Source organism: Myiozetetes cayanensis, unplaced genomic scaffold (assembly GCF_022539395.1).
Source record: "Myiozetetes cayanensis isolate MyiCay16 unplaced genomic scaffold, myiCay2020 scf9, whole genome shotgun sequence".
In the NCBI taxonomy this organism is placed as follows: Eukaryota; Metazoa; Chordata; class Aves; order Passeriformes; family Tyrannidae; genus Myiozetetes; species Myiozetetes cayanensis.
Window position 1 is genome coordinate 20,123,899 of NW_026088185.1, and position 27,883 is coordinate 20,151,781.

General features: G+C 35.7%; 1 protein-coding gene across 1 annotated transcript in view; it reads left to right on the top strand.

Annotated features, from left to right (window-relative positions):
- The window catches only part of LOC126652968 (sodium channel protein type 2 subunit alpha-like), a 72,997-nt gene that overhangs the window by 11,075 nt on the left and 34,039 nt on the right, over positions 1-27,883 (top strand). The window contains 14 exon segments of the mRNA XM_050340275.1: positions 4,737-5,053; positions 8,718-8,835; positions 9,709-9,799; positions 11,438-11,566; positions 12,262-12,353; positions 13,206-13,478; positions 13,761-13,824; positions 14,730-14,871; positions 15,020-15,226; positions 17,567-17,624; positions 17,627-17,865; positions 21,324-21,671; positions 23,409-23,541; positions 25,077-25,315. Coding sequence (XP_050196232.1) covers positions 4,787-5,053; positions 8,718-8,835; positions 9,709-9,799; positions 11,438-11,566; positions 12,262-12,353; positions 13,206-13,478; positions 13,761-13,824; positions 14,730-14,871; positions 15,020-15,226; positions 17,567-17,624; positions 17,627-17,865; positions 21,324-21,671; positions 23,409-23,541; positions 25,077-25,315 — 2,400 coding nt within the window. The 5' untranslated portion in view covers positions 4,737-4,786.

The window sequence follows — 27,883 nt, forward strand, 5'->3', positions numbered from 1 at the left end:
TAAATCCTATGCGTTAGTCCGTGAGGACCTGTAAACACAAACTATCATAGTTTAAATTAGTAGGTTACAGTTTAAAGAAGGGGCAGGTTCTGACCAGGTGCTAAATGCTGGAGGCTGTTTTCAGCTTTAAGGAAGTCCTGCCTTTCCTTGAAATACCCACTTTTGTGAAGCCAACTTGCATGGATTCCTTGCCTTAGGATCCACAGATAGATTTGACTGGATGTCTCTTTAGATATCTCAAATAAATCTGCCTTGCATTGCATTTACCACTGTGAACCACTGTGAACTACAGCACTGACATTTTGGGTCTCTTTTTTTCTTTTCAAAATTCTGTTTCTTACTCAAATATTTTTAAAGAAGTAAAAAATAGGGTGGATACGCCAGGAAAAACATGGTAAATGTCAGTTATGAAAGGACAATGATCTATAACTTAAATATTTCAAAGCACTTTAGCAGATAAGGGGATTGATTTTCTGTCATGAAATTAGTCTCTATGCACAAATGCCAAGAGAGATGTCAATAAAAAGATTTCATTTTAGATCGTGTCCACAACAAACTAATATTTACCCATCTTTTTGTTTTTAGAACAAATTGAAGACAGCATTTCCTGATTTGTAATTTGATCAGAGCATAGTAACTTAAACACGTAACTTACCTTCACTTCCAGAAAAACCAATATCTGAATTTTGCAGAGCAACTTCCCAAATACTGAGAGACAGAGTTAAGACTTTTCCCTTTAGATTGTCCCTAGACTCCTCTGTACCCCTTTCCTCCTCAGGACAGTGATAGTTTGAGTTGAGGTAATTTTCTGATGATATCAGCATCCAGCAACTACACTTTTTACTTCTAACCTGCAGAAAGTAATCTCCAGCTGATGCTGAGGTGGTGCCATCAGCCCTGGTGTTTCTGTCTCTCCTACCATGGGAACCCACCTGTTTTATTTGGACAAATAGCTTTTCTTCAGTGTGAGACAGCTAGTCTTATTAACACTAGTGATTTAGAGGAGAGTTTTTAATCCAGGCTTTACCATCTGGGAGGCTATTGCAGGGCTTGGCACAGCGGAGGATATTAGTCCCAAATTACAGCTTCTCAAATAAAAGATTAGCATAAGAAAACTATGATAGTTGGTCATTTTACAGATTCCATTTGCTATCCTTGCACTTATTCCAACCCTAACCAACTGTTTCAGTTTTAGTGGAATCAAAATCTCAGTAGTCAGCTTTTTCAAGGTTTTAGCAGGAAAATAATTCTCATGCCAGTTCTCCAAAGGGGAAAAAAAGAAAAAAAAAAACAAAACACTGCAAGGTTTGCTGTTTCTCCATATTGAAAATTTTGAAGGGTGTGTGTGGACTGTTTCATGCAAAGTATAAATAACCTGTTAGAGAACCCTAGTGTCCACCTGCTACTTACACTGATGCTTTCACTTTTACCATTTGCCCTATTTAAAATACTGCAAAAATAGATACCTTCAGGCCACTTCTTCTGCCTTTTTCAGAGACACAGAAAAATTAATTTGACATGTTAGCACAGATATTTTACTTACTATCTGACTCATCTTCTGTGGAAATGTTGAGAAGATAATTATGTTTAGAAAAGAGTTTAACAAGAATTGTATTTTTTTAAAATTTAATAATTTATCCATGGACATAATATAATTAGCTGAAATATGTGTAAAATTAAGAACATATGGACACTGTTTATTGTTCAATCCTATTATTTAAAGGAAGAGACAGAAGGAAAACTGGAGAAGGATTTATGAAATGCAATGCTCAGTTACAACTAAATGGATTTATTTGGCAAAAGTGTGCCTTTAACAAATTGGAACCTTATTTTTCTAATGAAATTTATTGAATTATAGAGCATTATACATATGGTATCTAGGCCCAAATTGTATTTCAAATGCTTGAAACTCTATGCTGAGCAGCATTGGTTACTGAGGGGCCTGCACCACACGTATTTTTAAGACTATTTCTTTAAAGGTTGTTTGATAATGAAAGTTATTCTGAATTCTACCTAGTATCATTCATGTCCTGGCAGTTTAGTTTCCAGATAAGAAACGATTTTAAAACCAGTGAAGGAAGGAGAGGGAAGCTATCACTAACAAATGAGTGGTTCATCATTCAAGGATTGCTAAGAGCTTGTTTAGGGCTCAGTACAGGGAACAGAACAACTTCTGTTTCATTTTTCCATTAAATTAATGCATGTATAGCAACACTAATAAAAATCCTATTTCTGTGTTGTTCTGTTAAGCTTTGTCATCTGAATGAAAATGCGTGGGGCACATTTAGTTTAGGAAAACCCTTCTTTAATAGCAGCAGCCAGGAAAGATATAACTGTGCTAGAGAGCAGAGGAGGCAGGTCTCAAGTGATGTTTCCAACCTGGTGGGAAAACTTTTTTTAAGCACCTTTGTTTGCCTGTCTGAGAAACACAGTGAAACCCCAAGTCTGCTAATACTTTCCTGTGTCACTCATTGGCCTCTTTGTGGACTTCTAGCAATACAAATGCGTTTATTTCAAGTGAGGGCAGTGCACTGAGTTGTAGCATTCATACCTGTAACTGTCAACACGTGAAAAGCAACCTAAACAAACGCACTGAACTATAAAGACAAGACAGACCCATTGATGACTCTATTTGGATGCACCTTTTAAGACTAGTTTCATAGAAAAGGCACCTATCTTGAGAACTTGAATCAGAGACCTGTAAAGTGTGGAATAAAGCAATGAATTATTCAGAAAGACCAAAGGGAAACTCTGAATATCTTCTTAGTTTATTAATCCTGCATGGGCAAAAGTAATAATCAAAGGACTGTGGACTGTATCCAGAGAATGAATGTTCTTTTAATTCTGAAATAAAGGGCAATTTTGAGTTTAGGATTCTTATAATTGGGATTTACATTAATTAAAAAAAAAAAAGGGGATCAGCAAAGGCTTACATCTTGTATAAAGTAAAAATCAGTAGCAGAAGTTTCAGCGTAGAAACATGTGATAAGGTTGCCTGCTGGCTTTCACGTTTATTTTTCCATTTATACTGCATCTGTACCTCCAGCCACTCCAGGATCTCTCTCATTCTGCACATTACATTAACTCATAGTTCTCCAGGATATTCCTTGAGAGAAGCTTTCTTCATGTCTACAGTACAGTGTATTTTATTTATGAATTTATGGTCAGGTACCTCGGTTCTGGTCTTGTGTCACTTAGCTGCTTGGTGCTGACTAAATTATTGTAGTGACCTCAGTGCTGATCATACACACCAGTGCTGTGCTGTGAACCCACTCCAGAGATAAAGATTTGAGGGGGCACAGGAGCATGTTTACCCACCATGTCATTGGATTGGTAATTCAGATTTAGGTATATAGTGTTGCATTTATTTCCACCAGTTTTCTACTCTAGATATTTCAAGCACTTCTTAACATCACCCTCTGCCATCGTACATCTTATTTCATAAGATCATTACTGTAGCACTTTGTGTGCCTCTGTGTGTGTGTGGATTTGCACAAACTGCTTCAGACAGGCAAAAAGCTTTAGGAGAAGGACTATTGAATGAGTGCAATTGAATAGAATATTATGTCTCAAATCTAGACATGGCAACTCCAGGATACAGGAAGGTTACATGGCTTCATGTACCAGAAAACATAAACTCATCTTAAACATTGAAACTCACTCTTAAAATTTATTTACGTATGTAAAATTTTTATGCCACTATGCCACAAACTATTGCAAAGTAGACAACAACTAAGACTGTAATTTCCTTCCTGGTGGCACTGCTCCTCAACCAGATCTGCCTTCCTTCTGCCGTTGTCTCCCTCCAGCTATTTGAGCCTCCCAGCTGCGCTGTACAGTGCATCAGTTTAAATAACTGGTCCTGCTGCAGAAGGACTTGGAAGAGACAAAATAACACGACTTTCAGCTGATGCACTGCAGGGCTTCATAGAGAGACCTGCTGTACAGGGGAGAGTTCAGTGCAGAGAGCAGGAAAAAGCAGCATCATCCAGCACTGGCACTAAAAACATTCACAGGGAACCAGAGTCTCAGATTTCAAACTACTTTCAGTCTGAAATAACTGTGACACTTGCCTTGCAAAAAATCAGAAGCAGCATTCTTTTTCCACATAGTCTTGATTGTACATCCTGTTTCCTTTTACTTAAAAGGCCTGTGGTTTTGATTCACAGCTCACAGACAGTCAATAAATGCAACCTAACCTTTAGCATATAATATTAGCCTTCACCACAGTTAACTGTCAGTAGGAAAGAATCATGCTTGTTCCTCCCATAATTCAGTTGCTGTCATTTGAGCGGCACTAGTTGTGCAAAACTTTCATGTTTGCATTTGTAAGGATTTATTATTGATACTTGAAAAAATATGGGAAGATAAAATCTAAGTAGTAAAATATAGGTTTAAAATTTTCAAGAGTATCTCACAGAACATGTGTTTACACTTGGTGTTACAAAAAAAAAAAGCTATACTGTTAAAACACTTGTATCAGCAGTTTGCTCTAACTGAGAGTCCAAGGACAGAGGCAAAGAAGTGTTTGTGGGCAGAAATAGTGTTTTTTTCTGGATCAGCAGGAAAAAGCAGAAAAATTATTTATAAAATTCTGATCAGTTGTTTTTAACTTTCATTCAACCTTGAAATATGCTGCTTCTATTTACACCTGGAAAGAGTTTCTGACCAAATGTTGGCTTTCTTTTCTATTGGTACAATCTAGTTTGCCTAAATTATTTAATTTTCTTTTATAGGTCATTCTTATGCAAGAAGCTAAAAGTAATTAAATTTGCAGGATGAAAACATGGCACAGGCACTGCTGGCACCACCTGGACCTGAAAGCTTCCGCTATTTTACTAGAGATTCTCTCGCAGCTATTGAAAAGCGTTGTGCAGAAGAAAAAGCTAAAAAGCCCAAGCAAGAACATACAGATGATGATGACGAAAATGGTCCAAAACCAAACAGTGACTTGGAGGCAGGAAAGACACTGCCATTTATTTATGGTGACATACCTCCAGGAATGGTATCTGAACCTTTGGAAGACCTGGACCCATATTATATCAATAAAAAAGTGAGTGAATAATGTTTTGCACAAAATAGAATATAATTTTCTGCACAAGAAAAGTTTAATCACAAAATATGACGGTTAGAGCTATCAATCTACTAAATATCCAGAAACATCCTTTCATTTAACCAAACTGATTTATGCTCTTTAGCGTTGTGACTACGTCAGTTCCATTGAGTTACTTGTTTCTTACCTCATTGTAAGGAAGATGCACCTTCCATGATCTTGCCTGAACTTGAGAACATGAATGAATTTTCCTGCTTTCAATATAGTAGTAAGACTGCATATGACGAAAGAGATGTTCTGAGCATCATTTTGCAATGGACATAGTTGTAGATAGCCAGGAAGCATCCATAAAAGTTAGTGAAATAAAGGACTGTAACCATATTTGTTTCTGCTATAGCAATATAATATATGTAAACATATATATGTATGTATGAAATATATCTATAAATGTAGCATATATAAAGACTCTATGTAAATCTTGGCTCATACAAAACTACCACAATGAAAACTATTGTTTGGAGTGCTTGGCATTGCTATGGTAGATCTCTACTGCACAGCTGTCAATTATAAGTCTGTGGCAGACACCATGGAAAAGCTGGGTTTTGAGTAAAGAATCGAAAAAAGACGTTTCTGGTGTTCCAAAGAGGTTTTTTACATAAAGAGCAGAGTGAAGAGTTACATGTTGTGAGTGAAGAGTTACATGTTGTGAGATAAAAGCAGTGTTTCTGAGTTACATGTGTAAGGCTGTAACACAACTGGACCTTTAGTAGCGTAGTTGTGCTCCGTGAAGAATGTAAACTGCTAAAAGAGGTGCATTTTCCCTTACAATTTGCAGAGTCTTTCAGATTCTTTCTTTTCACGTGATCTGCAAACCAGTGACTTGGATATAGAAAGAGTAGTTCAAACAGTTCCATTAAAAAGGTTTGACTTTTAAAAGTCAGGATCTGCAGTAGTGTGTGTGTCTTTTGGTCTTGTAGCAATGATCCATTCAGTTTGGAAACAGAATACCATTATTTGACTTAAGAGATAGACAAGGAACAAACAAGTATACCTCGTAGCTGGGACTAATTGTAGACCATTTTGAACTCCTCCAGGGTCTGAAATGGTCCAGCCTGGGAATAGTTAAAAGTACCTTGTGTCCTGCAGTGATTAGGGAAAGGTACAGATGACAGGAAGAGCAGGTTTTCCTCTGTATTCTTGTTTATTTCTGTGTGCTCCTTTAGCAGTATCAAGATGTTCTCTCAGTTCCTGATAGGCCTGCAAAGTGTAGTGGGTAAGGAGAGTGAAGGAAGATCAGGATCTGGATAACACCCCTAAATTAAAAAATGCAGTAGAGTGTTTTATGGATAAATCTTTGGGATTATCTTTTCCTGTCTCTCTGAAACAGAGAAATGGACACAGTTGCTCTGATGACAGCTTGAAGCATCAGGCTGCCATCAAGATAAGAAACTTGACGTTGAGCAACTATAAAACAATCAAGACATAAAATATTTTAAACTCTAAAGAAATTTACTTTGTTAGGAAAAAATCATGCAAATAATACACTCAGTTTTGTGGCTAAATTTTTGGTTGCCTCTGGTTTGCAAAACAGGTTTAAAAATTATGGATTGGGTAACAGGAAAATAAAATAGAGTAGAAAATAAAGCAGAATCTGTATGTAATTGTGTAACCTAACAGTTGACAAAGTTAAATAAACAGTTCTGTATATAATACAAATATTAACATTATTAAGGAAATGCAAAGAAATGAAAGCCCAGAGAATAAGCATTGCCAAGGGTTACTTTAAGGTTTATGGTTTGGGTTATATCAACAGTTCCATGCAAATTATTACTTACAATTGAATTGTCTGCACTAAGTTTCTGGAGTAACTGCAAAAAAACCCAAAACCAAAACAAAAACCCAAACAAACAAAACCAAACAAAACCACTAAAAACCAAAACAAAAACAAAAACAAAAAAAAAAAAAAAAAAGGAATAAAGTTGCATAAATAAGGTCAGGGATAAAGTTATCTGAACAAGCCGTCTGCAAGTGAAGTAGCAGAAAACCTGAGAAGTACTCAAGTATAGTCTCTAACCTCCATTTAACAGAAAAAGTAGTCAGATTTTTTGGAGCAAAAGTATAAAAACTCAGACTACTGATGGACTTTTAATCTTTTGTCACAGGTGACATTTGTATTTATATTACATACCAGTCTAATTGTGCTTAACAGAAAACAAATGGATATCTTAAATGAGGGGCTAGAAGTAGTCACCCCTCTCCCTGTGTATAGCAGAAACTACTCTTAATCATGGACTTGTCAGTGCAGAGAAAATCATACGTGAATTGTAGTCTGTCTTCAGGCTCTGCTGCAGCAGTGACCTTGGGACAGGCAACATCTCTCTAGCATTTCCAGCTGGGTGAAGGACTGTAGGGCAGAGGGAAATGCCAATGAGTGTGCGTCCATTCTCTGCCACCCTCAGCATTTCCTTGATGTTATTCTGTGAACAGGCACCAGCAACACTCTACCTATTTTCTTTTCCACCATGGAGAGGTTTGCTTTCCCTGCCAGAGATGACAGACCAGATAGGCAGTAAAGGCCTTGGAGAGGGCAGCATTTTTCTGATCACAGACAACTTCTTACAGAGAACAGAAATCAACATGGAGAACAGTGATACTGTATAGCTCTGCTGAGAGTGTAACAAAGACTCTATTATGTTAACACAAAGCAGAGCCATTACCATCGACAAAGAGCAAAAGGAATGAAGAATAGTTATGTCCTGAAGAAATTTCAAGCAGCACCAGAGATGCAAGTAAACCTCATTCACGCACAAATACACTTAGGCAATGACTGCCAACAGGAACAGAATAAAATGAACACAAACCACAGCTTTATCAGGTCAAATTTTAAAAGATAATAACTAGCTAAATTTGCTGCTCGCATATAGGGGAAACGAGAGCATATTGTTAGAATCAAACCCAGCAATTTTTTTATAAGTGGTTTGTTGTCATAGGATGCCAAATTCTGGTGTATGTTTGTCTCAGACTGCTCAGAGCTATGCAACTGGTAATTTATTAATCCTTTTTGGTTTTTTTCACAGATATATTTTTGGAATATAAGTTTAATTGATATTGGTAGTATTTAAAATATAAAATGAAAACAATATTATTTTAAAGTTATAGTTGATTGTGTAGTAACAAGTATTTCTCCTTGTTGCCATATATATGTGTATGTAATTCTGTCAAGGATTTGTTCCAAATACAAACTGGCATTTAGAATTGTCCTATTGATATTTTAGTTTTGTTTGTGTTTGCTCACAAGGTAGAATGTATTTGATTAATTTGACACTCACTTTAATCAAAGACTTCATTAGAAATAAAGCTGAAATATTTTAGTGATAAAATGCTGCATTTTGCTATTATTGATAAACTGTCATTGTTTTTTATAATTCCCACCAATTTTAATATCATCAGAATTCAGTCTGCATGCTGGGATATTTTGCAAATTGGAGAATTGGCTGTGGAAGGCCTAATTAACTGTATTTATAGAAATCAGTTATTTTCCTACCACAGGTAGGCAGTAGAATGGAACTTGTACCTCTCAGGTGGAGAATGGGAACTTTTACTAGGAGATAAAGATATTTATGTAGTCAAGACTGTATTTTAATTTTGTATTTCTTTTTTGCAGACTTTCATAGTATTGAATAAGGGAAAAGCAATTTTCCGATTCAGCGCCACATCTGCCTTGTATATTTTAACTCCTTTTAATCCCATCAGAAAAATTGCTATCAAGATTTTGGTACATTCATATCCTTTTTTCTAATGTTGATTTAAGATTTGCCATTTAAAACTATTTAATGACTGAAAGAATGTTTTTCATGTGGATATACAAATTGTGTCCATGGGGGTGTACTGTGCTAAATAAATATAAGCTGTTCACACTTTAAAAAGGAGCAATATTACACATGAATTACAGTATGATCTTCAGTCTCACCAAGAGAATTCTCTACTGAACCACCTAAAGCTGTCAGAGTTTAAATATCAGGATTTATATCTAAAAGGAGACCTGATCCCATACTAAGCCCTGCAGCTAAGGCCAAATTAGTAACAAACCATTGCACTTGAACATATCTAAGGTCACACTTTTACCAAGACCAGTAGTACTATTCATAAACTAGACTCACTTAGCAAGGACAAAAGAGCATGACTAAAGAGCTGTTTTCTCAGCGTTGTGTTTTCAGCATTGGGGTAGGTGTCCTATAAAAAATTCAGGATAAAGGTCAATATTTTCAAATGCATTTCAGTCATGTCCAAAGGAAAACTTGGGCTTAAACAATGAATCTCTGACTAAAGATCTTTTAGAATGATCCCCCTGTCTTCAAGGAATACTTATATTTGGGTACTCATATCCTATTTTACAGACTTAAGGATGTGTTTAGGTTTCATTTAAAACCCAAACCTGCTATAATTACAAAAGTAATGCAGTTTTTTGCAGAAGTGCACTATAACATGACAGATGGCATACCATTTAAAAATAGATAAAATTATGCACTATTTTCAGACATTAATTACAATGTCACGTTATTTGTATATATTTCTGTACACCTAATAGTTTTACTTTATATCAGTGTTATAAAATTGTTATGCTTTTTTGACTTACATGCCTTGACTATAACCTACATTATTCAGCATGCTTATCATGTGCACTATTTTGACCAATTGTGTATTTATGACCATGAGTAACCCTCCAGACTGGACAAAGAATGTAGAGTAAGTTAAACATTTTTACTTCTTTTTTTTCACCTTTGTTTTTATATGACTCCAGACAAGAGATCATTTATTAAAAAGCTGCATGCCAGAATGGGCTTGTCCAGAGTCGTGAAGAATCAGATTCCATAAGACCATCAGTATCTTTCTGGTTTCCTCCTGAATAACTTAAATGCTTTAAGCGTAACACCTTTTTCTTTAAAATTATGTCTGAGGAATATCTGAACTTCTGCCGTGAAATACTAACAGAAGCTCTTGTCCTTGGATATTCTGAGCTGTAAATCGGAAAAGGAGCTCCAGAACTAGAAATGTGCATGTAAAATTGTTGCATGTCATTGGTGAGGCCAGCCATATATTGCTTGAGTATCCATGATCTTATCACAGTGGGACATTTATTGTGTCTCGCTGATGTGAACTCCTGAGTGCCTGCTACAGCAAGCACACACAACCCCAAGCACAACAAACTCAAATGGCTGAGGAAAGGGCCTTACCTATGAAGGAGTAACAAAGAGCTGATGGAAGTAAGGAAACAAAAAAGTATCTATTTCTTTTTCTTGTTCATGGTTATAAATGCATGTTTGATCTCTAGCAAAATAGAGATAGGTGTTTTCATCTGAAATATTGTAGAATCATAGAATCATAGAAGGGTTTTGGTTGGAAGGAACCTTAAAGATTATCTGGTTCCAATCCCGTGCCATGGGCAGGGACACCTTCCACAAGACCAGGTTGCTCAAAGCCCTTTATGTTTTTATTTGAAATAATACTACTCATGAAAAACCTGGTTCTAACCACTTGTTTCTTTCATTCCCTCCTGTTCTCAAATAACCATTATTGATTTTTATTTATTTATTTCACTGCATTAATGAGCCTTACTCTGAATGCTTTAGAGTTTAGAAACCACTACTATTAACCCATTCCCAGTATGCTCAGCAGTGACTATGGCTTGTTAAGAGTTGCTGAGAGTCTGAAAAGAGAGCAGTAGGGTCTGTAGGTAGGGTTGCTTTATTCTGAAAGTCCACACAGATCCATGTGGGTCTCAGGAAGTGCCTGCATTATGCCGGTTATAGCTGTTTATTCTATGTTGTTAAATGAATGGTTGTTCCCACACAGGTAAACTGGTAATCATGCTCCACATACTCAAGAATAACAGTCTGAGCGTGCTTTCTTATATTAAATGATGACTTATGAAATAAACATGTAATATAGACATGAGTATAGTTATTATCCAGAACTCATTTTCACAAAACTCTCTGATTTTGACAAAAAAAAAATTCTTCATTTTTTTTGTAGCACTTAGATATCTACCTGATTTGTGAATGCAAGCAAAGAGGCAACCCTGTGAGTGCCAGAGAATGTACATATAAATATCGAAGTCTGAAATGTATCTATAAATACAAGAGTCTGAAATTATTTTCAAGCACATGAAATGAGATTAAAACAACCTTTTAGAAAATGAGTAGTATATATATCAGGTTCAAAATTCAACTATTGAATTTTGACTACAATGTTTAGGGCAAGTGAAGTTAATGATTTACTCCTTTCACGTCTAAATACTTTTCTTTTCTTGTAAGTCATCTTTGCTAAAGAATGGTACTGTCTATAAGTATGCAAAACCACTATTCCTGCTCTGATGATTTTCAGGTACACTTTCACCGGAATTTATACATTTGAATCACTTATCAAAATTCTTGCAAGGGGCTTCTGCTTAGAAGGTTTTACTTTTCTGCGAGACCCATGGAACTGGCTTGACTTCAGTGTCATTTTAATGGCGTAAGTGGTTCAAGAACTTTTTAAGCTTTTAGGGCATGAAATTAGTGGTAAATATTATCCTAATAAATGTATATATTTAAACATATTTAATTTCTGAAACCTGTGAAGTTTAGCCATTGTATCACACATTTTAGTACGCACAAATCAAAGTAAAATGCAGCAGGAGCCGACACGGAGTGTCAGCCACTAGTGTAATTACTGCTGAGGGACGCTAATTTCATGTCCTGCATTTTTCTGCTCACCATAAATGAAGCCATCCCTTTGACTTCATGTCATCATCCCATTACAAGCTAGTTAGTTTAATTAGCTGTTCCACTACAAATCAGTGAGTTTCACTTCAATGACATTTAAGAAAAATTGAGGGAAATAATTATTAAAGTGAGATGTACTGAAGAGACAGGTAAATTTTGAAGTATAGTTGCTAGTATTGCCACAGAGGTTTTGAAGACCCACATAATTAGTATAAGCTCTGCCTCAATTCTGAATAACTGTGATTTAATCCTACAGGTATGTAACAGAATTTGTAAACCTAGGCAATGTTTCAGCTCTTCGAACTTTCAGAGTATTGAGAGCTTTGAAAACTATTTCTGTAATTCCAGGTAAGAAGAAGTTGGTGTAAGGTGTTAGGCCCCTCGTATCTCCAACTGTTATTTGTGTGCTGTCATTGTGTTTGTGTGTGAACTCCCCTATTACAGATATGTGACAGAGTTTGTGGACCTGGGCAATGTCTCAGCGTTGAGAACATTCAGAGTTCTCCGAGCTTTGAAAACAATATCAGTCATTCCAGGTGAGAGCGAGGTTAAACACCGAGGCTGACTTTCGTTCCATTGAAGTCGAATTCACTTCCTTTGAGCATAAGTCTTGCTGTTCGCTGCTCATGTTGCCAAAAAAGAAAAAGAAAAAAAAAAAAAAAGGCATGGATCATAAACCTAGTTTATGACTCTTTGCCTTTTCAGCATTAGCTTCTTTTATTTTGCAAAATCAGCCTTTGAGTTTAACAGATGCTTGCATGAAACATAAAATATATGAGGCCTAAGGGTTATTTTGCTTTGTTTTTCTGCATTTTATTACAAAAACTTGCCTCTACATTACAAAAGCTTTAGTGCTCTGGCTTTCTTGGCTTTGAATTTTTTCCTTTATTTTGCCACTTAAAATTGTCGTTAGTCTTACAGAAAATGAAGTAACAACAAAAAAGCTACCAAAAAGGAAATAAATGATGCACAGGAAAATTTATCAAATGCAAATGATTTTTTTTCCTCAAAGTTACTTGCAATTCTATCTTGTGCTGTCTTCATACTGTTGTGAAGTAATATTTAATATTAACTAGAAATGGAATTATTGGCAGAACATTAAATGCAGAGAAAAATTAAGAAATGAAATCAAATCTATAATAGGAAAGCAAGATTGATAAAATTTCCTGCTTGACAATAACATTATATATTTGGTTTATTGGAATATATGTATTTTGCCTATTCATAAAAAGGAATCTTTTTCTTTCATTCATCTTCACAAGCTCTGAGGCTGCTCATGAAGCTTTACTTTTTGAAAAATAAAAATTTAAGTGTCTGCATGACATCTTAATTATATGGGAAGGGCAAAGATACTCTTTGATAATTCTATGGATCTTTTTTCTTTGCAGGCTTGAAGACTATTGTGGGAGCCCTAATTCAGTCTGTGAAGAAACTCTCTGACGTGATGATCCTGACCGTGTTTTGTCTGAGTGTATTTGCACTGATAGGGCTGCAGCTGTTCATGGGCAACTTGAGGAATAAATGCCTGCAGTGGCCTCCAGACAATTCTACTTTTGAAATAAGCATTATTTCCTACTTTAACAGCACAATGAATGAAAATGGTACATTTGTTAATATGACAGTGAGCACATTTAACTGGAAGGATTACATTGAGGATGAAAGTAAGAAACTTTTAAATATATTTGTGGCTAAAATGTGTAACTATTTGTGATCAAACAAAGACCATTGTGTAGTTTATATTTCTGACTTATGTAGAACTGCTTACAGTCATTGACAGAGATGAAATACATACAACAAAAAAGTACAGTAACCAGAGAGGTTCCTAAACAAGCTACAAAGTAATCAGCAGCTAGCCACTTTAACACTGTTTATTTTATTTTACTTTTTAGCACTTCCAGATTTATTTGATTTATTCATATATATTTCTAATGCTTTCTACACAGCTCATTTTTACATTTTGGAAGGACAGAGAGATGCCCTACTTTGTGGTAATAGCTCTGATGCAGGGTAAGACCCTTTCAGAAATTCTCTGTTATCCTCTGCAGAAAAAACAGTAACACAAAACCTACTTGCAACTCCATATTTAGCAGGGTTATAGAACTTACGGAGTTTTGCTGCTAAGCAAGAATTTCTTACTTAAGTCAAAATATTTTATTCTCTGTCTAAAACAAAATACCAGTTAACAACGCTTTTTCCTGCTTAATTGGAAAATGATGTCAATGGTGTTAATGATAAAATTTGAACTCTCATAAAGTCTATTTTGGTGATTTTCTGATTCAAAAAAGTAGTAGGAAAGCAAAAGTTAGAACTGAGAAAGAGAGCCTGCAATATATTAAGAAAGCACAACAGTGACTTCACAGTTAAAGACTCAATCTTTTTCTTCAAGCTGAAATCTTCCATTACTGGCAAATTCTGCCATTCGCATGTGCCCTCTTATGAACCTAGAATTGTTAGCTGAACTTGGATATCTGACTGGCAACAGTAAAGAGGCTTACTAAAAATGTATATGTCAGCATATATATATCAGATAGGGAGATCCCTAATACTACAATTGGATTTAGCTAATAGTATTGTTTAATCTGTTTGTAACCTTAACAACCTATTAGCAATTATTTCTGCTCAGAAATGATTCATTTGGAATAAAGATTTGCAAAACGTGACTGAGGAGAAGTTTAATATTTGAGTCATTTCAACCAGTGAATGGATGGAAAGGATATCTCTCATTTACTCTCTTATTATTTAGTTTCTTAGGACTTTTTCTTTGAATGAATTTAATTGTAATTTACGGATTTCCTGTGGAAAAATAAATGCATATTGTTCCAGAAGATAATGAATTGTTCCAGAAGATAATGAATTGTTCTAGAGGGGAATAAAAGTTATGACTAAGTACCTCCTGTTTGGTTTTCATGTAGGCAATGCCCAGAAGGGTATATATGTGTGAAAGCTGGTAGAAACCCCAATTATGGTTATACAAGTTTTGACACCTTCAGTTGGGCTTTTTTGTCATTGTTTCGGCTAATGACTCAGGACTTCTGGGAAAACCTGTATCAACTGGTAAGAAATTGTTATGACATAACAAGTAAACTGTTGGTGACATCCAAAATTATATAAATAGGCTTATTTTTATGTGAGCTGAAAGCATAATGCTGTTGCAGTAACAAAGATATAAGTGCTTGAATAACACATGCTTTCCACTCCCTAGACCCTGCGTGCTGCTGGGAAGACATACATGATATTTTTTGTTCTGGTGATTTTTCTGGGCTCTTTCTATCTGATCAACTTGATCCTGGCTGTGGTTGCCATGGCCTATGAAGAACAGAATCAGGCAACCATGGAAGAAGCAGAGCAGAAAGAGGCAGAATTTCAGCAGATGCTGGAGCAACTGAAGAAGCAACAAGAAGAAGCTCAGGTAGTGATGGAAATTGTACTTACTGAACAGCCTTGTTCTTAAGGCAAGGATAAAAATGTTTTATGAATTAGAACATGTATGAATTGTGCAATGAATTACAGAAAAAAAGACAGGTCTTCTTTACCATGCAAGTGGAAATATTTACTCCATAAAAGTGGAAATAGCCAAATTAAAACAGGAACTAAGCAAATAGCAAAAAAAACACAAGCTAATGGCGCAGAGAAGAGCCTTCTAGAAACCTGACTATAATAGTGATAATTCACGATGCTTTTATTTTACAGATCTTATGAACAACATGAAAAAAGTCTAGTGATGTTACTTCTGGTTTACATCTGAGTGAGAATTGTGAGGCTGTACTTAGTAGTTCTTTACAAATATTCATCAACTAGAGAGAAGGATCGTAATCAGTGTTCTTTTAGGTTTCTATCCAGGAAGGTACTGAAACATGTCCTTAATTGACACTGAAGTAAATCAGAAGTTTATATATCCTTAGAACAGACAAGCAATATTCATAACCAGACAAGCAATATTATTAACAGAGGTATTACTTCGGAATTCTTGTAAAGTAATCTTTGTTTTCTGTGAAAAAGGAGGAAAATTATTTAAAGTTTTATGAGAAAAAGACATTTTAATAGATACTTTTGAGAAAGGCTTTCTTATCCAAAAGTAAAATGTATGCAGGAGTTCAGCTCTGTGAGTCAGCCACCTAATTTCTGGACTGACTTTCCATTGCTTTTCAAATGGCATTTAGTAATTTTCAACAGGACAGTGTTTATAAAATGCAAGCAAATTAGAATCATTTATGAAACTATATTTTTGGTACTATTTTACACTTACTTTCACTAAGGTTGAATGACTCCATAAAGTGCAAATAAAAAGAGAAATTCTTAATCTTTTTCTTGAAATGAAATCTTTATGTATGACCTGTGAAATCTAATTAGCCTATCTTTATTTAGTCATTAAACCTTATCACTTTCAAATCACTAAAGAAAAAGCAGAATCTGTAAAATTTAAATTTTAAAATGTTAAATGTCAGCAAAGAGTATGTTGTTGGGTTTTTCTTAAATCTGTTATTTTGATCAATTAAAGGCACTAAATCACATTATATCAAAAGATATCAGGAGGCTTATCTAGATACTTGTATGTTTGAGAGTTGGGACAGATGAAACTGATCCAGAATTAGGAAGAATAGAATATGAAACAGAGACTATAAGGCAGGTTGGATAAAGACTCTGTAAAGTCATATTTTTTAAAATGAATGATCACTAAATTCACTGTAAGTAAAGCATTATTACAGTCAGATTCTTTTTTGTTTATGAAAAATATTATCAGAAAGTAGCCATTACAAGGTGCATCACTGAGCTGTTGAATGAAAAGTGAGTTTGGGACCCATCTCTTCACCCTCTTGACACTGAACCTATTCATCCACAAAAATTAAGTCATCACAGTGGTCTCTGTTTGACCTTTGCTGTTACTATTATGAAGTAGATGGGTGATGACTCAGCATTTGCTGCCTTTGTTTCTGTTAGAGTCTTTGAAGGATGATATTGTGTGAACCAGTATGACAAAATTCGGAGTATCGCTTCTTTAATTTACAAACACTTCAGAATCCTTTTAATGCTCCATTTTAGCAGAAAAAGTCTGTATCAAGTCAACTTGTATAGCATGGGCTGTATATTAACGCAAAGAAAGACATTAATTCATACTATGAGCTTTCAAACTACCCTTTCCCACTGTAGAGAGGTATGTCATCATTCCTGAAATACTTGGCATTGAATATAATATGTTTTGCTGGATAATTACTAGTTATCTTTGTTATATAACCCTTGCCATTTATCAAAACACCATTTTTTGTAAGCTCACAGCAACCTATTACCTTCCCAAATGTATTTTCCACTGCAGAATTTCATAGAATCTCCCACAGTCCTTTCTAGGAACAGCACTGGACATACTCTCAATTCTACCCTTTTTGATGACTAAATGAACCTGTTTCCCTAATGAAGCAAACCAAGTAGGCTGAGCACGGTAGCTAAAGATACTGGTCCTGAGTTTTGGGATGACTCTGTGCTCCAGTAAATAATCTTACTCCTTTCCATCAGAGAAAAAATATAAATGTTTTCTTCTGTCTGGCTGCAGCACCAACAGGCAGTAAATGTACCTTTTCCATATCTATAACAAAGACATGGAGTGCTGATACCATGGGAAATGTGGGAGGAAGAGGAAGGCAGGGCTTGAAGATGTGTCTAGGGAGTGTGGCTGTTTCCAGTGCAGGTAGAGGGAAAGTAAGGGGAGTGTTATTATTATTTTGGCCTACTAATACCTTGCTTTGTAACCTGACAGACAACAGCAGCAGTAGCAGCAGCATCAGTTGCATCAAGAGATTTCAGTGGTGTAGGGGGTTAGGAGAACTCTTGGAAAGCTCTTCAGAAGCATCAAAGTTGAGCTCAAAGAGTGCTAAAGAAAGAAGAAACAGAAGGAAGAAAAGAAGACAAAGAGAAATGTCTGAAGCAGAGGACAAAGGAGATATTGATACATTCCCCAAGTCTGAGTCAGAAGACAGTATCAGAAGAAAAAGTTTCCGCTTCTCCACAGAAGGAAGTCAACTGACATATGAAAAAAGGCTCACATCTCCTCACCAGGTACAACGCTCTCTTTTGCTACTTTTGTTTTCACTGACTTTACAGCAGCTTTATATGTTGAAAATTATATAACTGGTGAGTGAAGGAAAAAAACAGTGGCAGTACGATTCACAGTGTTACAGTTTGAGATGGTTTGACCCTTTCTATTCGCAAAGGGATAAAAAGAATGTACCAACAACGATTGCAAACTTAATTAACACAGAAAATGTATTTCTGAAGATGTATCTAGCAGTCTGGAGAAAGTATCAAAGACTCTTTGATTAGTATTCATATATTTGCATTAATCAACCATAGGTTCTCTGTTCTGGATCCATTTCAAAATTGTATAGATATGTAGGCTTTTTAGCAGACTGCAACATCAAAACACCTTGCATAGGAAATCCCACATAACCAGTAGTTTCTATTATTTTCTTTAATTAGCTTCTCTAACAGATAGATAATAAGAGAAGCAGTGCTGGTACTCCACAATAAAGAAAAACTACATAAGGATTGTTTGGGCTTGTATTTATAAGAATTTAGTCAAACCATTCTTTTTCATTAGAAATTCATTATACGTTATGGAGAATCATTGCAATCGTAGAAGAAAAGTAGTTTATGGAGGACCTCTGGAAATCAATTAGTCCAAATTTCAAAGCTCTACACTTATAAATCAAAGGATATCTTCTGTCACCTAATGATACTTCCTCTGTACCTGGCACTGTTGAGGCTGCACCTGGAATCCTGTGTCCTGTTCCGGGCCCTTCTCTTTAAGATGGACATGGAGGTGCTGGAGGGTGTCTGGAGAAAGGCAGTGGAGCTGGCAAAGGTCTAGAGAGTGAATCATATGGAGAGTGGCTGAGGGAGCTGGGGTTGTTTACCCTGGAGAAAAGGAGGCTCAGAGGAGACCTTATCACTCTCTACGACTCCCTGAAAGGCAGCTGTAGCCAGATGGGGGTCGGCCTCTTCTCCCAGACAACAAGCAACAGGGCAAGAGGACATAGCTTCAAGCTGTGCCAGGGCAGACTCAGGTGGGACATCAGCAGGAATTTCTTCACAGAAAGGATTGTTAAATATTGGAATAGACTGCCCAGGGAGATGGTGGAGTCACCATCTCTTGAGGTGTTCAAGAAATGACTGGATGTGGCACTTAGTGCCATGGTCTAGTTGACAAGGTGCTGATAAGTCAAAGGTTGGACTTGATGATCTTGGAGGTCTTTTGCAACCCAAATGCTTTTGTGATTCTGAGATACCTTTGCTTATTCCAAGGCTGCACACAGTTATGGCATTTGTAGAAAAAGTCACTCAAAATGCATCTCTTCAAAATGATAACGTGTGGTCTGAGCCAGTAGATGACATTGACCGACCTGTATCACCCATGTTGAGGATAATTTATTAATTAAAGACTCTCCTGATAATTGCTTTTACAGTTGTAAAAATGCTTGGGGGCAAAAGTTGCCAGCATATAACTAAAACTGAGGTGCCACAAGAATGAAGTAATTGCAAACAGTAGAAATTAATAAAGGAAGAACTCTTTGTCTTGTTAGCCATGCAGTATCTCACTGGTGAGACAGGGTCCAGAGCATAAAACAGTGAGGCAGAATGGTAAGGGGAGATAATCTATCTGCTCAGTTGGCCCCTGTGAGAGGTTTTGTCCTTTGACACAATATTGCATGTCCAGATGAATGATGCACCCTGCCAGGAAAGTCAAGCCTTCATTTCAGACCTTATTTTCCAAGAGCATGTAGGCATATATATTTTTGCCTCTCCATGTGTTAAAATTGTAGCCATTTTGGCTTATATCTTTTGTCTCAATGCAACAGAGACTTGCAGAGCAGGCATCACTCCTCCCAAATCCCCGAGGGGGCTGATGCAATTAGCTGTGCTCAGAACATGGTAACGCATACTGGAAAGATTGGCCTGCAAATAAAACATAGCAGCCATGGGAACATTCTCTGAAAGCATAAGGGTATCACTGGTAGTCATACAAACCCTAGTGAGCACATGATTTTTTTGAAGGACTGAAGGTTGGCCAGATATGTTTACAAAGAAATGTAAAAAGGGTGTAGCAATTAGTTCACTGCTTTGTCAGAATTCAGAGTCATACTCCGTGAAAGCCAGAGATTGGGGTTTTTTTCTGGATAAAATTATCTTTCAGTATAAGCAAAATAACACTTTTTCTCCAGCCAAGTTTACATAAATGGGCTAGCAAAACCATTTGGTTGATATTCTTCAAGTAACTCAGCCTGGGGCTGACAGCCAGCATAGAAAATTTCATCCCAAAAAATTAAAATTTGGTGTAGCTGTAAGAGCAGAAAAAAATACATCTCATAATGGTAAACACCTGTCAGCCCTTATAACAGGCAGTGCTACCAGTTTAGCACACATATTATGTGTGTGAATTTATACATCTGACTGTGCATATACAGAGATACATATGGATTGATATATCTATATATTCAGTGTTTGGTTTTCACTGTATTAACATAGGTTTATACACTACAGGGCCATTTTCACTTTCACTTTAATTATCCTGAGAAAAAACTCACTGCTATTACGTATGAGCATTTTCCACCTGCAAAACTAGTGAAAAATTGAGACTTATCTCAAACTAGGTTTTTGATGTACCAAGATGGGAAAATTTGTACAAATGCAGAATTGAAGAAAGCTGAATGCAAGGTTTCTTTTCTGCACAGTTAGTACTCATTTTATTTATTCATGAAGGCTGTTAATAAAATATGTAGTAAGGGAGAAGAACACTCCATTAACCAGCTTCTACTGTAATTAAAAGATGAATTATCAACAACCCCTGATTTATTTTTCTCACTTGTAAGAGAATATCTTTAGGTACCTGTGCCCCTGGTGAATATTTGCTTTGAGCTCCTGAAGGCCAAGTGGTACCTTCTGGCAGGTGTGCAGCCTGCTATAGTCCCCAGAGAGCTATGATGGGAGTGCTATTACTGTCCCTCCAGAGCTTCCCCGAGCTGTCACCTCTGTCTTCTAGCTGCTGTTCCTACACTATTGAGCCTATTGTGAAGAGGTCAGTCAAGTTCTTTACATCAACTTAGACTAAATTTAATGCCAAACCGAAGATCACTTCAGTGGTGGGTGAGCATTATTAATTGTTATCCCTAGAAAGCCGGGGGTAAAAGACAAATATCTGGAAATCCTTGATAGTGATGTTGAAAACTGTCTCCAGCACACTTGTGGGTCCATACCAGTTCAGTGCACCTTCTTCACTCAAAACTGGTAAACTTTACTTATATCTTCTGCACAACCTTTCCTCAGTCCTACGATATTACGGTAAATGCCCCTCTATTTCGGGTCCCCTGATGAGCACACTCACCTAATGGACACAGTTAGACTATGGGAAAAAAATTGACTATCCTTCCTCCAGCACTGTAACTATTCTTTGAAAGGCCAAGAACTTAAAACTTCAGTTCTAATGCTGTTTTGTTTGGTTTGTTTTAAATCTTTTACAGTCTTTGTTAAGCATTCGTGGTTCTCTGTTCTCACCAAGACGCAACAGCAAAACAAGCATTTTCAGTTTCAGAGGTCATGCAAAGGATATAGGATCAGAAAATGACTTTGCTGATGATGAGCACAGCACTCTTGAAGACAATGAGAGCAGAAGAGATTCTCTCTTTGTTCCAAATCGACATGGAGAACGGCGCAACAGTAATATCAGTCAGGCAAGTGTGTCATCTAGAATGATACCAGCCCTTCCAGTAAATGGGAAGATGCACAGCACTGTGGATTGCAATGGAGTAGTTTCCTTGGTTGGAGGACCTTCAGCTTTAACTTCACCCACTGGTCAGCTCATACCAGAGGTAATTATAAGTAAACCAGTTTACAGTTTGGTTCAGGCACAGAATTTTGTCTTACTCCTTATCTCTGCATTCCTTATAATTTCTTAGAGCAATGAGAAATAATTTGCAATAATTTCTAAATAACAGACCATAAAGGAAAACAAGTCCTCAACCTGCTATGTTGCTTTCAGCAAGAGATCTGCACATAGAAAGAAAAAAGAAAAGAATTTGACAATTTGTATAAAGTTTCACTTCAACAAAGGTAGAGATTCTATATATAACTAAGGCTATGGCTTGGAAATATGTACAGGAAAACATCTGTAAAATTAAGCAGAATACTGTCATGATAATTAATAGAAATACCACTTACTGAGTTTATCTTGAGGAATTTTTTCTTATAACTTTCATGTGAAAAATACATAAATTCCTATGTACCTTTGCAATTACATTACATTGTAGTCTCAGTTTCAGACTTCTGTAAGCTAAGATGTTCTTTCAAACTTTCAAAAAGGCAAGCCTTTTCATATATAGTATTTTACTATGGATTCAGTATGGTATTTTGAAGTCTATAATAGCTTGTTATCTAAGCTGCAAAGTATTTGCATTAGAAATAAGTACCGAGTTTTCAGTACTTCTATTACACATTTATCTTTATTTTTTCTCCTGTCTTGATATAGACCTCCATAACAGAAATTCCATCAGATTACCTCAGAGATTATGCATATATAGTTCTGTTTCAGAAGTAGGTTCACTTGAAATCAGCCATTCAACTCAAGAGTCTTCTCTAAAGAAGTAGTACTAGTAATTGCTCAAAGATGATTTTTCACCTTCGCACTAAGATAACTTTGAAATCCCTTACGAATTCTGCAAGTTTTGTTGTCCTTTTAATGAATGGGGACATAATAATGTGAAAAAGAGTGAGTGATTTCCCTGAATCACAGAGTCAGTGGTAAAGCAGAAACCAAGATTTAGGAGCTTTTTAATCCCACTCCTATGCTTAGATGCCTAGGTCTCAGTCCAGAAGAAAAGCAAAGCAGCTGAAAGGACATCTACATGATACAGAGTAGAGACATGTTAGTCACATTTAAATCAGAGTTGAGTATTATTGCTTTGAAAAGATAATTAAAAGTCATAAAAAACAAAGGGGACTCCCAAACTCTGTATGAGCATTGTGGTGGGTGAGAATCAGGTAGAAGAAATATTAAATAAGATGAGAGGCTTTTCTCATATAAAATTTTCCAAACACACTTAACAGGTTAGGAATACATTAAATAGTATTGTAGATATACTTAATTCCTAAAATTATATTCATGTTTCTTGTATCAAAGTCGCTTTCTTAAGTAAAAGTTCACTTTTCTCTGTATTCACACTTTCATTATTTAACATGAGTAGCTGCTGGAAATGAGGGTGTCAGCTTTCAATTTTGAGCATTTTTTCTTGAAATAACAACAACAACAACAAAAACAACAACAGTAATAATAATAATAATAGTAATAATAATATACTTAGCACAGTCATATAAATGACAACTACCTCTGGTCCCAAATTGCATTGATATTGGGTCTTCCAGATGATTATTTATAGCAATGTACAAAGTACTGAGTTCTGCAATGAAGAAGAAAGAAATCCCTACAGGAACAGAAACCTTCACTGTGTAAGAAAAGCTTAGTATGTTGCACAAAGCTGATTTTGATTTTAAATACAGTTTTAATTGGCCAATGAAAAGGATAGTCTAATTTCTCAGTATTTCATTTACAGGGCACCACTACAGAAACAGAAATAAGGAAAAGAAGACTGAGTTCTTACCAAATTTCCATGGAAATGTTGGAAGAGTCTGCTGCAAGACAAAGAGCAATGAGCATAGCCAGCATTCTTACAAATACAATGGAAGGTACTTGATGCATTTTATCTGACAGGCAGTTCAGTGAATTTCTGCTAACTATATGTACAGAGAAATTATTTACATAATTTCCTTTGTAAATGTAAAACTGGACATGTGAACTCTCTGTACATCAGATCCAAAAAGGCTTTTGAGCATTTCCAAGATAATTTACGCATTGTAAATGCTTAGCCATTTATTTTTCATGACACCTTCCAAAATATTACTCTACTCAGTGGACTAACAGAGATAAAATAACCATAGCTAGGGCATTGCTACAGCCTTAAACAGAGTATGTAGGGATTTTCTTCCCATTAGACATAAGCGGTATATTCCTTCAGAAGCACTGTGTTTTTTATGGTTTATAGAGACTACAGAAATCTTTTGCTACTTATGATACTCTTTTCTGCCAGGAGAACTTGTTTCAATCAGTTTGAAAGCTGGCAACTGACCTTTGAAATTCCAGTAATTCCACCCATATATGACAGACAGTATTAGAGGCAAAAATTCAATCTACTGGTCCTCAAAGTGTAGATTTTTGCACTAAATCCTTATTAGGAAATCTGTAAAACAGCATGCTTGCTATTTTAGAAGAATCACTCATAAGTGTCATGATGATGTGCTCTAAGGAATGCCTGAAAAATGGGAAATTTCAGAATTGGGTTAATGCCACTATGTAGAAATTTTACCAAAACTTGTGTCCATGTCTTACATATTTTTAGTATAAGTATTTCTCACTTAGGCAAACATCAATCTTCCTTCTGGGCTGTCCTCAAACATTCCATCATATTAGATATTCGTCCCTGCTATTATTAACTCAGTAGTTAATATTCTTCTGTAACTTTGAAAATATTGACAGTGAAATGGAAATGCAAAGATTCTAATTGAAAGCAGTTGTTCCACAGTTGCTCAGCAGAGTTGTTCTGCTAATACTAATGTTGCTCTGTTTCTCAGAAAATAGACACTGTAACTGTACAAGACATTTTCAAGCAAAATCAAATTATGATATTAAAATAAAACAGGCATTCAGTATATTAAAAATATTGATTCAAATAAAAAATGATAGGTATGCACACCAAATCATTTCTCTGATATTGTAGTGGTTCAGTGTAGTAGCAAATATAACACTTTTGGTATCTCAAATCAAAATATGTCCTCATGTACTTAACACAAAAATGTTAATCTTTTATGAAGTTTATACTAATTAAATACATCAGGTCTCTGATGTGATAAGATATCTGCTGTAAGCAAGTCAAGTAACCTAAACTAAATGTCTAGATTCTCCCTACTGTCATGGGAAAGACAAACACATTTCTCTCTTTAGGCAGACATTGAGATGATTCACCCTTTAGTGAATGTACTTCCCTGTCCACTGGTTGTAGAGGAGCTTAAATAAATTAGGTGCCTTACTTTTAGATGGCTAAACATAAGTGAGAGAAAAGCCATGTTAGTGAGAGCTGTTTATTTGAATGATACAATCATATTTTAAACAAGGACTTCCAGAGGATACAATCGGAATATTCTTTTTTTTTCTATTTTTTTTTCAGAGCTTGAAGAATCCAGACAGAAATGCCCACCATGCTGGTACAGATTTGCAAACACTTTCTTGATCTGGGATTGCTGGAGTCCATGGTTAAAAGTAAAGCATGTCGTCAATTTAGTTGTGATGGATCCATTTGTTGATCTTGCTATAACTATTTGCATTGTTTTAAACACCTTGTTTATGGCCATGGAACATTACCCAATGACAGAACAGTTTAGCAGTGTCCTTTCTGTGGGGAATCTGGTAAGTGGTTTGTCATGCACTACTTGGTGTAAAAACCCTTTTCTAAATAAAGAAATGTATAAATACGTTGCATTTGTTTTCAGTTTATTCTATGATGGGTTTTTATAGTTAGTTTAGAAATTATATATAAGATTTTCACAGTTAAAGCAATTTTTGCTGGCCTTTAGCCTTCAGGAATCTATTTTGTAACTGCTATAATGAAATAACTGAATATGTATTGAAGTGCAGTCTTCACTGGAATGCTACATTTCTTGATATCTACCTTGGGTGTTTTCTTTAAAATGTTAAGGTAGATTATGTAATTTTTATTATGATACTGATATTCCATAACAGAAAATATTTTTCTTCTGTACAAAACTGATGAAATATTCAGACGTCAGAACTTCTCTTAGAACTTTTTTCAGTTACACTTCAATGAAAGTACTTTTCAAAAAAAAAAAAAAGGCACGTTCCTTGTTACCAGTAAGTCCTTGCCACTTTAGGTAACTGAAAATAATAAATGAGAAGACTACTATTTATTCTCTTTTTTAAAAGCGTCTTTTGTCTCTGAGCTTATTGATGATGCCTTTCCCATTTTTAACCTGATCCAGAGACTGAGGGTTACATGTAATTCCTTTTCTCAGCAGATACCTGAATGCAGCGTAACACTTACATGTTCTTATCTGTTTCTCTCCATTTGCTTCCAGTGCTGAGGAAGCAGAGGGCTGAACCTTGCAAGTGTTTATTTCAGAAGCATATTCATACATTTTTAATTTTTTGTCAGCTCATGTAACTACCAATAGTTTACATAGGAGAGGTCTGGATTGACTCACACAGCATGCAGTCCTGAAAATCGAAACCAACCAAGTGTTCTGAACTAATCACTCAAAAAGATTAGTTTTGAAAAGCCAGCTAATGTTTAATTGGAACACTAATAGATTTCTCAGTCAGAGAATGTTTTAAAGGCTAAACATTTTCCTTATATGTACTGGTAATACATCCTTCTATGACATTTTTTAAAAATAGAACTAAAATTGAACTTACTACCTATGTGTTCTTGTGTTCATTACAGTTTCCTTCCTCCTGGACAGAGATCTAATTGCAGCTTATTCTTATGTTCAGGACAGATTACAGAATATTGTATTTTAAAATGTTGGTCTGTCATATTGTTAAAATTATTTATTTCCAATTATTTATGTTTACAAGGTCTTCTGCTTTTTCCCATCTCATTTCTTTTTTTTACTCTAAGCTAGAAACAGTCATATTTTTACCTACCTTTGTAACAATTTGGTATCCTTAATTAGGACTATATATGTGCACTGAATACTATTCCTGCTGGTTTCAATTAAATTCTCTGTTTCTTGCTGTATTCATCTATTAACCTTAATTTTGTGCTTTCCATTTAAATTATGTTAATTTACTCTTTCCTTGTGACATCACGTGTGTTTGAGGATAAATTAAATATGAAAAATTTGACTGAAGGAAGAAGTAGTTCTAAAATGCAATGATTCATTTTCCATAATACTAAAATTCATTCAGTATTCAAATTCCTATTTCTTATAGAAAACTTGAGTTTACTTCTGTTAAAGTGTATTTCTGTATTTAGGGATGTGGTTATGCTGAAGAAAAAGTAGTTTGTGGGTGGAATAGGAAATATCTTGAAATTAAATGTTTTGGTGGCGCTTTTTTTCCGATTATTTTGACAAATATGAGAGTTTTGTCACGAATAATTTTCTTTGTTGTGTTCTTTTTACCACATATACGCCTGTTACATTCTTCTGATTATACAGCAACATCTCTTATAAATCAATTTAATAGTATAACATTTCTGGCTATAGCTCTAGTCTGTTAAAAGTATACACTTTAAAAAATGTTAATATTTACACTTGGACAATGGTGAATGTTTCTGCAGCATCATATCCACCTCCTAATCCTCTTAAATTAATAGGTAACCATGAGTGTAGTTACGTAGTGCTGTAAAAAGTTAGCTTTGCTACCATAAAACTTCGTAGTAGGACAGAGAACAGGCTGGGTAAAGGAAATAGCAGAGTACATTGGTGTACATTAGTAGACTTGATACAGGATAGCTTTTGATTGTTGTACAGAATGTTCATATGTTTTTATGGTTTTACATCGTGCTCCAAAACATCTTTTTTAATCTCCATGAACCACTGACCACTACTTATTGCGAGAAAGTGTGGAGTTACATTCTGGACTGAAAAACACTAAGAAGCATTGATAATTTCACATTTGGCACTTCCAAATATTTCAAATAACATTATTGCCCTGAAGTTCTTTTTCACAAAAGGAAGTAGCTGTCACACAGCATGGTAGTTGCATGGTAGTTGTGAGTGAAAGCCCTATATCCTTATAAAAAGCCCAGTACAAGAAACTCCAACCTCCCCTGTCTATTCCACCCAAACTCCTCCACTGTCCCACAAGACAGACCTTACAGAGTCTGTCCTTAGAGAGTCTGACATCAGAGAGTGTCTTCTAACACTTCTGTTTAGACTGTGAGCTAGGAAGAAAACTTGCTGTCAAATCTTCTTTTACTTTACTGGGACTATCCTCTTAAAATGGGACTGAAAA